Here is a 16,083-nt window from a genome sequence, read left to right on the forward strand (position 1 = left end):
TAAAATAAGATCTGGCAACTTTTGCAGATCACTAACCTCCGGTAGGTTTGTGTTTTAGTCTGGTAGACCGGAGGTTGTGGGTTCGATTCCCACCCTGGTGACACTGGTTAAGGAGTGCACAACAGGCCCGATAAAGGCCTAGGTGTATTTCTTCGGATTTTATGTGTATACATCCTCCTTTCAAACTGACTAACTAACAATCTGAAAACAATTTTTCTTACAATTGTCTGAACTGACAATATACCTAATGTTATGGTTCGATAAATTGACTTTCGAATAATCGAACAATCGCTTTTTTTGTCGAAAAATGTCGAGTTGTATATTTTCTTCAAAAAAAAGTCGAAAAGTTGACTTTATAACTAAAACTATAAAAATTGAAAAGTCGAATTTTCAGTATAATTGCCAACTTTGTAAGATCATGTATACAAAGCTTAAGACAATTTACGCTGTCTTATATATAAACTAGTTTATTCTCCAAAGTAGTCTATTTTATAGACCATAGAAAGGCAATACTGTTTAGAACATAAATCAATCTATTGATTTAATAGACTTGTTCAAGTTGTTTTGTGCAATTTTAAAATTGTCAATTGCCATCTCTGATAAATATAATAATTACACATGTGTACATATTATCAGTTTGCCCCTTTTGTTAGTTCGTCCCTCTGTTTTGTAAGGCAATCTTGATTTAATAAATAAAAATTTTTAAGACAAAAATAACACACATTTTAATTTACAACAATTGTATGTCATTGAACGTTTTTACATTTAATTTTGTTGTTATTGTTTGTTTATTTTTTGCAAATGTTTGCAAAATAAAATAACAAAAAAAAAATTAATTTAAAACAATAATAACAACTGTGCATAATATGAATAATACACGAAAATATGAAAATAATGAATTTTACAAAGAAAGTTAAAGAAATGAAAGACAACAATTCAAACTTTAGGTTGTTGTCTGGTTGGTATTTTAATTGTACAATTAAATTTTACTTCATTCAAATGTTAAATGAGACAAACAAATAAAAATATAATAAATTAACATTAAACATGTAGGAAAAGGTGTTTTAATTATTTGCAATTAATTATAATTATTATTACATATAATGCAGACATATTTCATATGTAAACTGTGTGTATATCTTTTTTCTCTTTTAAATACATAGGTATTAACAAATATTTATAATACAAATTTAAATACAAGAACATACATATGTAAGAGTATTTAAGCAAAGAATGTCGTTTTAGATAAAAATATAATTCTACAATTACTGAACAGACTTACAATCTGTTCATTTGACAGCTAATTTGTTTATATTTTGTATTGCAAATTTTTCTTAAAGCTTTCTTAACGCTGTAATACTTGGTTGTCAGATCTTACAACGTTGGCAGTAAAATGTTCCTAAACTGTCTAACAATCGTGCGGACTTATAATTTTAACTTTGACACGACTATGACAATATAGCAAGACAAAAATTGTAAGTTGACACGGTTGTTAGACATTTTCTGAACATTTTTCTATTAATATTGTAGTTCTGACAACCGTGTGTACAAAGTTTTAGTATGTTTGAAAGGAGGATGTACATATATACATCAAATCCGAAGAAATACACCAAGGCCTCTATCGGGCTTTTTGTGCTCAGATATTACGAGAAAACCACGTTTTTCTAAATCGTTTTTTCTAAAGTTGAAAAATTAAATAGTCAACTGATATTTTTAACAAAGTTAAGCCAATGCTGCGTTCAGACCATCAAATAACTGAAAAAGTTCATTATTCCACGAGCACACAAGTATTATGATCTTGGTAAAAATTTTGTGTACAAGATTAATATGTTATGAAATCCTCACTAGACTTTACGTACGTAAAGTGTGATCGTGTAAAGAGCTCTTAAGCCAAAATTCAATCTACTGATTCATTTCAAAAAGGAACGTAGAAACTAAAGCGAATAGACTTTTGTTGTTTTTTGTTCATGTAAATTTATCCCGACACAGTCAAACTCCATGTAAAAAAATCTCTCTCAAAACCGACGCTGTCAAACTTCATATATGAATTCGCCGCAAAATGAAATTACTTCATCTTATAATCTATTTGCCTTTTCCCAATAACTAGTTGTCAAGGCGAATTGACTATAAGGCGAAGTCATTTCATTTTGCGGCGAATTCATAAATGGAGTTTGACAGCGTCGGCTTTAGGAGAGATTTGTTTATATGGAGTTTGACAGCTTCGGGCTAAATTTTCATGAACAAAAAACAATCAGCTGTTGAAATTACTTCACCTAATTAATTTTGCCATGCCTGGAAGTTTAGAACAATAATCAGTTTTCATTTGTTTTTATTAATTTTCAATGATGAGCGTTATGTTGTTGAATTTTTAAATTTCATTGTCAGAAATATTTTTATATTTTATACGCATAGTTTTTGTAAACAATAACATAGTTATTGTAAAAATAAATTTGCCACTTCATTAAGGAATGCTGAACGAGAAATGTCAATTATGTTGTTGTAGTTAAATAAATATGTTAATACTAATGAAATACAGTATAATCATAGTACAAAATAATTAATTGTTAATTAATCTCCGATATTATTATTACAGTGTCTTCATGCCTATTGCCAATCACTGTAATTATGATATTTTATTTTCAATCTCCTCCTTCTTCTCCTCTTTAAGAATGTGCTTTAAAAGTTCTCGTCATTTGGTACCATTTAATTTATGTCTTATCTGGTTTATTTTTTCAGTTTTTATTATTTTTACATTTTGTACTTTTATCTTTGAAAATTAAAAAAAATAATGTTGTTTTAATTAAAGCATCACTTCTTAGGTGAGTACGCAGAACACATATGTATGTACATATGTACATTTTTACAGGTATGTAGATCCGTTCTATGTCTCTCTTTCTCTTTACGATAAAAATATATAATAATGTTTAAAAAACTACGTACTATTTGCAAATCTATATAGTAGAGGAAATAATAAATAGATATTGTACTGAACTAAACTAAACTGTTTTGTTTAGCAGCAGCTGGCTGTTTTTCTCTTCTAACACGGCCTTGATTTACAAAAGAAATGGAATTTAATTAAAAATAAAATTAAGTAGAGAAAAAATAAGAAAAAAATATAGATTTCTTTTAATCAAAAAAAGAGTGTGACATCATTTTGTTGGTGGAGCCGTAATATTCAATATTTTCCTACTTTTCATTATCATGACATTCTTAAAAAATGTTTTTGCTGAACATGTTTTATATAATTAACTATTATTTTGCAAAAAAAAAACTAATTATTAAAATTGTTCTTTATTATTATCTGTGAAACTGGGTGCGATATGTTAGAAATTATGATTTTGATTTCAGACATATTCCTACAATTCCGGATATTAAGTAGTTGAAAACATTTTAATTTAAAACAAAATTTTTAAATGTTGAAACCCAGGGACTATTGTTTACTATTATAAATTGAGCTGCACTAAAGTCCTATCTATCATTTGCCATTTGTTTGGTTCGTTTTTTTTTTGTTTTAAAGATTTCAAGCTTTTTTTATTGAATATGGTCAATCATCTCTAGACTTGTCTTTGAGACTTCATTTTAAGATTTATATTTAATTTTAGGTCAGATGTCGGTAGTGTTTTCTTTGTAATAACAAGAATATGACCTATTGTCGTGCCCAAAATCGAGAGATTATCAGATGAAAAGAGAGCTCAAATCGTTTGTGATTTAATAAACGATAAAAAGTTTTAGGGGAACTGAAACTAACATAATCGCATATAGAGGATTATCAGTAGTCATAAGGATGCTATTAAGCGATTCAAGCATATTAAATCTATAGAGTTTAATCTCGGAAAAATCTGAACTATAATCGAATAAATGCTAGTGTTGTAACTATCATTTGCAAAAGAACTTATTCGATTACACATGAAGGAGTATAAGACGGTCCTGAAATATAATAATAAGTGTAGGAACAGGGCCGTGAAGAACTCTCAAACTTTAAATTTAGTTCCCGAAACTAAACCCTTCTTAAGGTAAGTTCCAACGGGATTTGTTTAAAGGTCAAATGACGTTTATATGACACCATTCGATCTCCAGTGAATCGTCTAGGGATTTCATATACTTTTAAGAGTTTAAACAGGGCTTCGAGAGCCTTAAGATAAAGACGTCGAACTATCTTCTCTCTTTAAGACAAGTTTGAGGTAATTCATTTGATTGTACATCAAAAGACGTTTATGTGACGCCAATAATGTGCTGGTGTAACGTCCTTTGATTTCGAGTACTTTTGAAAATAGGAACAAGGCCTTAAAGAACTCAGAATCTTAAATTATAGTCGTTACAGCTAATCGAAAGCGATTTGGTTGGACATCAAATGACGTTTATGTGACGTCAATAAAGTGCTACTGAAACGGCCTACGATTTAAGAGTATTTTTGAAAGTACAGGACTCTTCTATCACAATTTTTAAGGTATTTTTGCTGTTGAAGTTCAAACAAGATTTGTTTGGCCCTCGCGGACTCAGAATCTTAGTCACTTCCAACGAATATTACATTGAAACTAACCCATTCTATTACTTTCTTTAAGGTACGTTTGCTGGGAAAGTTCGAATTAAATTTTTTTGTGGAGATCAAATTTCATTTATGTGACGCCATTAGTGATTGCGAGTACTTTTGACAGTAGTAACACAGTCAGGACTAAGAGTCATAAGTAATAGTCGTTGGAACTAATCCCTTTAATTACTATCTATAAAATGGAAATTCGATGAGAAAGTTTATATCCGAGTAATAATCTAATAGGGGAGTTCTTCTTACGAAAAGTTTATGTTTGCATTTGGGATTTTCGGCACATTTATAATTTGTCTAAAGATGCTTCTCCAATTTTTTTAATTTGGTTCTTTAATGGAGCATTTTGATCAAATGACATCTAATTTGTGTTTTTCAGTGCAAAAGCGAACTAAAACAAATATGACGTTATGGATTTTAAAAATCAAGCCTATTCTTAAAAGCCTCAATTGTGTAAAACTTCGTACTTTAAAGAAGCAAATTAATTATGTTATCAATCTAGGGTCTACAATGTCTAGATCTTTTCCTGAGAACTGATTGGTTTCTGGAAATCGGGATTTCGTTTTTATATTAGTGATTTGATTATGAAAGCCAGAGGTACTATTAAGGGCGTGTAAAACTGATCCTAAGGAGTCCTAGGTGTATTTTTTCAAATGCTCCTATCAAACTATGATTTCATATTAAAAATTCCTGGGTTTTAAAGATTTAAATAATTACCCCGTTATTTTAAAGTTTTACTCACGGCGAGAGCTTTAATTGCTTTAACAGTTACAAGCAATTCATTATTTCATCGATTACTCATTACTTAGTAATGCATTGAGAAAAATATATGGTTTTTTTAACATGTGTGGCAAATTAAATACACATACAAATTGTTTATTTCATAATTTGTTATTTTTTATTAAAAATTTTTGACATTTGAAAAGAAAAAAGAAATGATTCTATATGTATAAGGCTTTTTGAAAAATATGTATATAATGTTAATGTTTTAAATACTATACATTGTAGTATGTATCTGAAAGATATTTCTTTTCAAAATTTTATAGGCATTTGCTATAGATACACACTCACATAAACAATAAATACATATGTACATACATATATTGTTTGTTCTGAAAGTAGAGAGAAAAATTCTTTAAAGAAAACAAAAAAAATGTATTGCGTGAAAACGAAACACACATACAAAATGTTGAAAGGAAAATTCTATTTTTAAGTTTTTGTTAAAGAAAATAGAAAAAGCTTTTTTTTTTCTTATTTTGCTATTTTTTCGAAATTCTACAGAATATATTGAAACTTTATCGAAGAATTATATGAGTGGCAGAAAGATAGATGCAAATGAGTGTATAGATAGAAAAAAAATTTTTAAATAAAAAACTAAATTTATTTTTTTTTAGGGAAAAGGAAAAATACATTGTTGAAGAGACAATTTAGGTGGGCGTAACAAGGGCAGGGGGTATGTTAATATTTATTTAGGAAACATAGAATAAAACAAATATTTGGAACAAAGTTTTATACAATTCCATTGGCATTCAAAAGTATAAAAAACTATTGTGTGTTGAAAAAGCTTATTTACGCAGTGAAATCTTTTTAAATACTGAAATTCGAAATGTTTTTTATGGCACTCAAGACCCACGAACAAAAAAAAAAAAAAAAATAAATTAAAATAAAATGTATGTGGGTGGGTGGTTGGTTGGTCGATTTTCACGAAAAGAAAAATCTTGCAAAAGCGACAAAATATTATTTATTTATAAAACATTTTTATTCTACTTTTTTTGTTGTTGTTATGATTCTTATTATTGTCGTTGTTGTTATGGTTGATTCAGTAAAAAGATCTATAAAGAACATCATACTGACAACTGAACCAAACGACCAGACTTCCTTCTCCCCCCAAAAAAATTATGTATATATATTCAGGTTAAAATTAAGAGAGTATTGGTAAATAGAAAAATAGCATACACATACATACACACACGAACATTATATATACATATATTGGAGGATCTTTGGGTGAGTATAAGTAAAAAACCCATTAATTTTAGTTATGTATGTGTTAAAATATATCTACAGATACAAACGTCTGTGTAGTATATATACATACATATGTATGTATATATGTATATATAACTGTATATCAATAGCACCTAATTTTAAATTCCATTTCTTAATAATTTTGACTTTTCTAATAAGAAATAAAATCAATAAGATCAATTTGATTTGCATAAGAGTGGGAAGAAGATTCCATTTGAATTCAAAAAAATAATAATTTATATATAATTTCGATCAAGGAAAAACTTACCTTCTTTTGTTGTTTTTCCCAGGCAGGATCCAAAAGTCCCTCACGCTCCCATTCCTCTTCTTGTTCCATATAACCATCTCCATACTCCATGGAGAGTCCGTTCTCCATCATCATTTTGAATTCGTGTTACTGTATTTAAAATGACGTTTTAACCGTTAAAAAATTTATTCGTTTCTTTTTGTTGTTTTTTTTATTAAAATTTATTTAAATTTATTAAAATTTGATGTTTCTTTTTATATTATTTTGTTTATTAAACTAATTACTACTTAAAAATTCGCAGTTTTAGAATATTTTCTAGTTTTTTATTATTATTATTTCAGAGTTGTTTTTGTTGTTGTTGGGGGGCAGGAGATTTTGAGAAAAAAAGTAATTTTTAAAAATTAGCCATTTAATTTAACAACAAACAAAAAATACAGTTGTGAATAAAATTTATTAAAATATTTACAAATTTATTATTTCGTTCGGAGTATCCTTAAGATTCTAAATCTAAAATATCAAATGAAAAATAAAAAAAAATAAGAAAATTAATTGAAAGAAAATCGCCAAGAACAAAAATTCTTATAGCAACAACATATAAAAATATCTAATTTTAAATTATTCACAAAAATAAAATATTTTTTATAATTTTATTCTTTTTTCAACTAAAATATATATTTTTTTTTGGCACAATTTAAAGAAAATGTCTGCAAAATTTCATTGAATTCTCTTTCAGTTATTTCGTAAGCGTTTTTTTATTTTTATTTGTCAGCAAATATTTGCAATTTTCGTAATCATAAGCATAATTTTAATTTATTTTCGTTTCTTATAAAAATTTGTTTTTTTTAATAAAAAAATTTTTCAATTAAAATATTTGAAATTTCTCTAAATTTATTCGTTTCGAATTCGATTTGATTGTATAACACAAATGCATATTTTGTTATTCATTTAAACTTTAGTATTTATTTAAATATTTTTCCGTTTTTTTTATTGTTCTCTATATAAATTTTCTGCAGCAGTATAAATAAATTTATTATATTCATGCACTATATAGATTTTTCTTTTAAATTTTATAAAAAGTCCAAAATTTTAGTTAAATAAAAAAAAATTAAAAGAAAAAAAAATGGAAAAATATATACGTGTGTCGCTTGCAAAGAGAATGACCCGCTCGCGTTGGTAGCCAACTCAAAACTAATGTTGCGCCAACGATAATCGTGCGTTCGAACTCGTAGAAAACTTTCTGTTTTGATCTGTGCAACTTGAATTTATGTGATCAGTGTTGTGTGTGTTTGCTGTGAGGTGTTTTACTCACTCACAGCACAAAATAATGTGATAAAGAAAAACCAGAAAATGAAATACCGCTGCTGTTTTTCTTCTTTTCATTTCTTACTTCAGCTACGGAGCACAAAGACGACAGCGTCAACAACATCGTCGTGGCTATCGCTGACGTTGTCGATGTCAATATCACTAACGTCATTAAAATTGAAAAAGACGGGGGAAAACAAGAAACATATGAAACAAAGAATGAATATCCAACTACAGCAATATCAACAGTTATTTTGTTTTAAAGAAAGTTGAATCGAATCGAGTCGATATTAATGCAACAAAAACGGCAACATTGTTCGAGAGGTGACGAGAAAAAGTTGTTGTTGTGTTTGCTGCTGTCGTCGTAGCTCGGTCACAGGGACAGGAAAACAAGCTAACAAAAACAATCGAATTGGCAAAAATAATCACTCATTCATTACACATTGTTTCATTTACTCATACATTTATTTATTCATTCATACATTCACTCGCTCACTTACTCATTTGGTCAATAATAATAATAATGGTTCTTGTCTCGCCGCTCCTGTCTTGATTATTGTGGTTTGACACAAATGCTGTTGACCCATTATAAATACATATGTATGTATGTATGTCTGTCTATTAATATATGTAAGATCAACCAGCAAGCAAACGATCTAAATAAATTTATCAAGTGTTAAATGATAACAGGGATGTCATCATTAAAATAATATTGATCAAATAGGATACGTTTATATGCGAGGGCTGGCTAAAGAGTTAAATTTAAATGAACATCATAAAATAATTTTTCTTGTTACGATCACTTAGCACATATTTCCCTTTTAAGGTCGTGAACCATATTAGCGTTATCCTAGAATGTCTCGCTATCTCATTTGATTGACCTAGATATCATAAACACATACTATATATTCTTAGCCAATTCACTGATATTTCTGTCAGAAAAACACTTTAATAGTTAGGCAGTATGAAGGACTATTTAATACCAACTTCAATTAAGAAACTGCCAATCAACTTTTTTCTACTACTTTTTTAACCATCAGTCTCTAATTCTGAATTCCTTTTTGGAATCCTGGTAAGGAAGTGATTATGGAAGTTGCGTATCGTAACGCAATAGTCAACAATAATATGCAGTGATTCGAAATATTTTATGACTCTTGAATGCTCATAATATCTGTTACCAGATCACAGCCACAAGCATTTTATCTGATAGCAAATTTAAGAGTAAACTAAATAGCCAGTAAATCAGCTGATAACCAATTACAACAACTACACTAAAACTACATAAAGCATAATGTGTTTAAAGACTGACTTGAAAATTCAGTTAATAATTAGGGTTTATTCCTCAAAATATACCAACTAATTAAAGTTATTAAGTCCAACAATTATTTAACGACCGCCAGTTTGGCTTTCGTAGAGGTCGCTTCACAGGAGACCTACTAGCCTCCCTTTTGGAGAAACGGTGTCATTCCCATTACCATTTTGTCGAAAGTAAAGTGATTGCTCTGGATATTTAAAGGCGTTTGATAGAGTGTGGCCATGTACACTGATATCAAAATTAAATGCTTTTGGTGTCGTTAAAAATTTCAGAGATCGTCCTATACGAGTTGTTATAGATGGGATCTCATTAAACTTCCAACTCTATATACTCTTTAGTCGTTGATACCAATAACTGCTATTCATATTAATTCAATTATAGACCAAGCCCTTTAGAGATTAAGGCAATGAGGCAAAATATGAATAAATCACTAAATCGCGACCTGATTACAATCTGTGAATGGAGTCCTATTAATAGAGTGAATTTCAAGACTCAATGTTGTTAACACATAGCGTGAGGCAAATAATGTAATTTTTTCATGTCTAGAACTCTTGATGTTCAAGACATGCGATGTCCCCTGGTCTAAACACATTATTCAAGTGTCTCGGTTTTTTTAAACGGTACAAGGTTTACTTTACTCCATCTGATCTCCTGACTATTTTATTGGGCGAACTTGTTCCCACAACCATTTGTGGACGATTGGCCAGTGGACCGCACAACACATTACAGAGAAAATGCATTCTTCAGCCGCACCGTTCGTATGTGGAAAAAACTTCCTGCAAAAGTCAAATATCCACAAACACTATTCCCTCTATTCCCCCTCCCGCATCCTATTTTCCTAGTTCCAACACAATGCACTGCATAAGTAGGGATTATCCCCTGAGTCTTGCACCAAAACTCAGGGAATAATCTCTATTTGGAACTAAAACCATTGATATACAAGTACTTTACATATGTGAAAGATGTATGACGTGGAATTTATTATCATAGGATAGAATGGATCGCATAACAATCCTAAGGATTAAAGACCTTTTCAGGTTTCTGTAGGGGGTTAGTGAGTTTCTTGTGATCTCTTTAATTGAATCTCTTTGTTGAATACAAGTTATTCCAACTGCGCTGGGAGGATTAGATGACCGCTGAAAAATCTTAAAGTTGAATGGTTTTGGATTAAAAATTACTGGACGTAATCTGAAATTATACATCAGAATATTCAGAATCAAGTCCAATGTAGCAATTTATAGTTCAACCATATTTCTAGAATATATGTGTTGCTTATCACAATGAATGTGTCAGATAAATAAAGTACGGCATCTTATTCGGATGACATCAGGGAAATTATATTGAATTAAGTGTTACCGAATCAACAGAGACCTTTTCATCTGTATGGTTATAAATATATTTTTGCATCTCGAAAGTTACACGTTGATGATGTTTCCTATAAACGCTTTTGGTAAGTTCACCTAAAGTTCGGCATCACGAAAGTTACACAACGGGTCAGCGATGGCTACAGAATGTGTCTAGTATACAATGATGAAGTGTCCTATAACCTCTTTTGGTAAGTTCGCCTAAAGTTTAATTTAGGAAACTTTAAAGTTTCGCTTTAAAATTTATTTTGTCATTGTAGGACTAAGACACCTATAGTTCTCCTATATCACGGTTTAGGATTATATGTAGCTATGAACTGAAATCTGCCGATCCAGAAAACAGGTTTCAATACATGTAGACAATTTTGTGTTTCTTTTAAACAGACAAATTTCTATATTCGCCAGGTTAACATTGAGGCGTCTCGAAAGAGTCCAACTTAGGGCCATATGCAAAGCCTCTTCATCCTTTCTGCTCTAGTAACTTTCTTTATTTTTCCCTTAAAAGTCAGGAATAAGTCAATTCTGGTTAAGGGTTACACAGAATAAACGAACAAAGTGCCAACCTGTGGTGAAACGCGAAATACCCATTTCCTGATAGTTATATAGTTCATCTCGCAGCTTATCCAACTATTCCTTAACATCTAGTTGATCTAATTATGGACCACCTGGTCAACATAAAACTGTTCTAAGGTTTTGATAAGAGTATAAAAGTACTCGTTGTGTCTTTGTGAATTTTCCTCTCATTTGTATGAGCTTTTTGCCTCTTTATGACGGTAAACATTTCGAATCAACCGACAATATTTGAAAATTGACCTATATTTCCATTATGACAAATCCAATAACACTGGCCGATAAAATTAAAAAAAGTTGTTGACTACGAATCCGACTTTGTCTGAATTTCTCCATTACATCTAGGATTTTAGATACAGTGTCGTGATGTTAAAAACGCAATGTTTTTAACATCACGTCATTAAGATGTTATAACAGCGTCGACAACTTTATTTAAAAAATGCTGCATTTCTAATTTTATTTCTAAACATTAGGGGTAGGCAAGGCTTAATATTAAGGAGTGAGATCGAAAATATCTTAACATACATATATGTTTATAAAAAAGAAACCACTAAACTTACAGCTTTATTTTTTTTATTTGATTGAAATTATTATTACAATTTACAAAAAAAAATATTTTTATAGTTTTAATCACTAGTGATGAAATTTTGAACCCTTTTCGGAAACCCTTCCATTAACGTTTTTATAGTGCTTTCTGTCACTTTGCTCGAACATGTAGTCCACCTCCGTTTAAAATCTACCACACTTTCGGACACCTTTTTTGTACTCTTCAATTCTCTTTTAACAAGAGCCCAATATCTCTCCACTGGCCTTAGCTCCGGGCAGTTTGGAGGATTTGCCTCTCTTGGTACAAATACCACATTATTGTTCTTGTCAAGGGCTTGTTTAGCATAGTGACAGGATGCCAAGTCAGGCCAAAAATAAGTGGACACACTATGAAGTCTTATGAATGGAAGCAGCATTTTTTGTAAACATTCCTTGATGTAAATTTCGGTATTTATAGAGCCCGTTGTAACAAATGATTGGCTTCTTTTGCCGCAACTGCATATTGCTTGCCATACCAAGAACTTTCTGGGAAATTTTGTCTGCTTTTGGGTCCTAAACTTTTCTTCAACATTCCCTCGAGCATCAGCAACATAAAACTTTTGACCTGGAAGTTGCGAAAAATCTGCCAGAACATACGTTTCGTCATCCATTATGCAGCAAGAATATTTTTTTATAAAACTTGACTTCAATTTCCGTGCTCTGTTTTTGGCCTCTAAATTTTTAGCAGCGTTCCTGTCAGGAACTTTTTGAGCCTTGTATGTTGTTAAACCTGCATTAGCTTTAACTTTTCGTACCAAATAGTCCGAGCACTGAGCTAACCGAGCTGCTTTCCTACCGGATGTGTTGGGAGCTCTTTTGAAAGTGCGTTCTATTTTTTTGGCTTTAGAAACATCATGTGGACCATTCCTTCTACCTGAACTAGGTTTTCTATCAACTGACAAGTTCTCCCGGTACTGTTTAATAACATTGGAAACAGTTTGACGGCAGACCTTTGTATGCTTGGCCAACTTTTGGTAAGACCAAGTTGGGTTTAGTTGAAAATATTTAATAATTTCAGTACGCACTTTTTTCTGGTCACTCATTATGATCAGATTAACAAAAAAATTAATATTATTGACATTACACATAATAACTGACATGTTTTTCTTGACTTCAAATAATACTTTGGTTGAAAAATGTAATGAAAAACGTGTGTTAAGAATTTTTCGATCTCACTCCTTATCAAATTTTAGATTCATCATTTCAAATTTATAAAAAATCTGACAATAATTCTACAAATACTGCGCAGAAATCGAAAAAGTAAAAAAATCCCTTAATATACTATGAATTAATGAATATGAAAACATGTTCGTATATACATAAAATCCATAATTTGATATTAATTTTTGTTTTATGTTCGAGATAAAAATTGTACAAACAATTGAACATGATTGTAATTGGATGGCAATGAAAGTTGTCTTCTCTTTTCTTTTTGTCTTAACAAATTTGGCAAAACAAATTTTAAATTGTGCTTTTGATCAATTCAAGTAGCATGTCTGTCACTCTCCCCCCCTTTTTATGTGCGTAACTTTTTCCATTGAATAGATACACCAACGCCAGTATCGTGTATTAAACAATAATATAGATTTATAAAGCGATTTAAAAGAGTGATTGCTTTTTTTTAATTATATATCAGAATGTTCCTTTTATAATTTTGGAAATTTCTAATTATATTTCGATCATTTTAAAATTTTCTGATTATATTTCAGAGATTTCCAATTGAAGGTTGAAAAATGTTTTATGAAATTGGAAATACAACTTCTTAAAATTATAAATAAAGTTATACAGCCATGTTATTAACAAAGTATTAACCCCACACATAATTGAATCTTTTAGACTTCTGCATCAACCACCAAACAAACAAACACCAAAAATAAAAAAATTATGTGTATAAAAAATGAATTATCAGCGACAACTACAAGATGAGACAACAATTACTCTTCTAAAGTGTTCAAAACAGTGCAGTTAGTTCGATTATGGTTACAAATTCGAAACATTATGATCGGCATCTCGTATGTATTTAGAACATTATTGAGATTAATACAGTATTGATTGAACGCTCACCGTTCTACAACATTGATCACTGATCCATTAATATAATATAAAAATCCATTATTTGGCTGTCGCAATTTTAAAAGTTTGACATGTTTCATCACTCTCAATCAATCATTCACGTTTTAATAATAAACACACAAAATAATATTCTCAAATAATATAAATAAATAATATATTTGTATGAAAATTGCAAATAAATACTTAAGTGTTAATTTTTATAAGATTTCTGATTTTATGGTTGACTAGAATTTTTCTATATGAAAAAAACTTTAAATAATTTGCGATGTTGAACATTGTCGCAAAAAGATCAATAAGATATGTTTCAGTGTTTACATGTTCGACACTTTGTCATCACATTTAAATTAACAGAAAGCTGATGGTTTTGCGAAAGAAAGAAATTTTATTGTAACTCACTAAGAGCGAGTTTTTGAGTTGGCAATCAAATGCCAATTAATAATCAGATTAGTTAATCTAAAAATAAACTTAGTCTTATGTTTATCCCTTTTGCCAGAAAACGTCACTGTTTGTTATCAAAGCGATGTATGTTTTATAAAAAAGGAAGAATAATATGAAAACTTAAATTTGAAACTAAAAAAATATATTGTGAATTCCCCATAATTTATACTAATCAATAAATTAAACATTTAACCCCCTTATTCATAAAGATAATAAATGCTTATTTTAGGTTTATTACATACATTTTCCATACAAAATTTCAACAATAAACCATCAATAGCTTTATTAAGAATTTATGAATAAGAGGTTAATGTTTATTTTTATTAAAGTTGTATGTTTAAATGGTATCAATCCGTGGATCCCAAAGGAACCTCAACCAACTGTCCAGCCAGGACATAGTCCTGCGGGCAACTGGCCATCCGTAGTACCAGATTATGCGGTGCTCTGGTCTGACCTCTGGCAATCTAAGCAAGGACTAAGCCAAGCAGTAGACTGTAACCAACTTTTTAATCCCGGTCAGATTGGGATATTGGCTAACTCTTTATACCCCGGGATTGCAATAACACCAAGGCGGAGGTCTCGCCAAGGTAAGATGCCCCCGGGGGGTGAGGCAAGATACAATTCAACTTAAGTGCTTTATTATGAAAACTAAACCACATTTTATTCATATACAGGTGTAGGGTATTATATGGTCCTCCTCGCTCGCCTATAACTTCTTACTTGTTTTGACCGTATTGTATCAATGAGAAAATATTCCTTGTGGAGTAGTCCTGGAAGGCAAATGGCGGTTATTTTGAATATTTATATTTATTTTTAACATCGAATATACAATAAATGAAAATGCAAAATAATGAGGAAAAAAAGCGTTGGAACTTTCGTAATTTCGAAAGAAAGTGAAAACACCCATACTGTGAAATGTGTGAATTGATTTGTAGATTTTCAGTTTTTAACATCAATTTTCAGATATTATGACTATAAAACCCTAACAAAATTAGAGGAATACATACACAATTGAATATATAATATATATACTTCTGTATAATTAAGTTCTAGGTGATTTGATTTTTTAAAACTTTAGACAAATTTTGAACACTGCATGAAGTCTCATAGAGACACATACACATATATGGTACATAATATTCACACCCACTCATTATAAAAGTAAAAAAAGTGCCCCACATCATGTGAAAACAATTTTAACCACAAACAACAGAAGAAGAGTAATTATGATGAAAAATAACAGTACAAGGTAAATAAATAAATGTTTGTTTGTTTGTTTGCAAAAAGAAAGAATTTTAGTACATATATATTTTTTGAAAATAATTTTTTAAAAATAAATTAAAATAAATATATACTTACAAACATATATAAGTTTGTATGTATGTATTTACTAGAACAACCTAAATACATTGTATATTTTTAAATTACATTGGTTCATTAATGAACCAGAAAAAACTCCTAACTGCAACATAGAATTTTTGAGCAAAATGAATTCATTACATATATACATATGTATATAAGGAGTGAGATCGAAAAATTCTTAACACACGTTTTTCATTACATTTTTCAACCAAAGTATTATTTGATTTTTTTTTTTGATCAAGTTACCTTTGAAAAACAT

General features: G+C 29.9%; 1 protein-coding gene across 6 annotated transcripts in view; it reads right to left on the minus strand.

Annotated features, from left to right (window-relative positions):
* Nucleotides 1–16,083, minus strand: part of LOC111676579 (alpha-actinin, sarcomeric) — a 55,958-nt gene that overhangs the window by 23,662 nt on the left and 16,213 nt on the right. For 2 of the 6 annotated variants that reach the window (XM_023437530.2, XM_023437525.2), the window contains exon 1: nucleotides 6,837–7,219. In XM_023437530.2, coding sequence (XP_023293298.1) covers nucleotides 6,837–6,950 — 114 coding nt within the window. In that variant the 5' untranslated portion in view covers nucleotides 6,951–7,219. Of the gene's footprint in view, nucleotides 1–6,836; nucleotides 7,220–7,281; nucleotides 7,301–7,951; nucleotides 8,097–16,083 lie in introns of those variants that run through there. The other 4 variants (XM_023437526.2, XM_046946927.1, XM_023437527.2 and 1 more) reach the window with 4 other exon arrangements.

Source organism: Lucilia cuprina, chromosome 3 (assembly GCF_022045245.1).
Source record: "Lucilia cuprina isolate Lc7/37 chromosome 3, ASM2204524v1, whole genome shotgun sequence".
Lineage (NCBI taxonomy): Eukaryota > Metazoa > Arthropoda > Insecta > Diptera > Calliphoridae > Lucilia > Lucilia cuprina.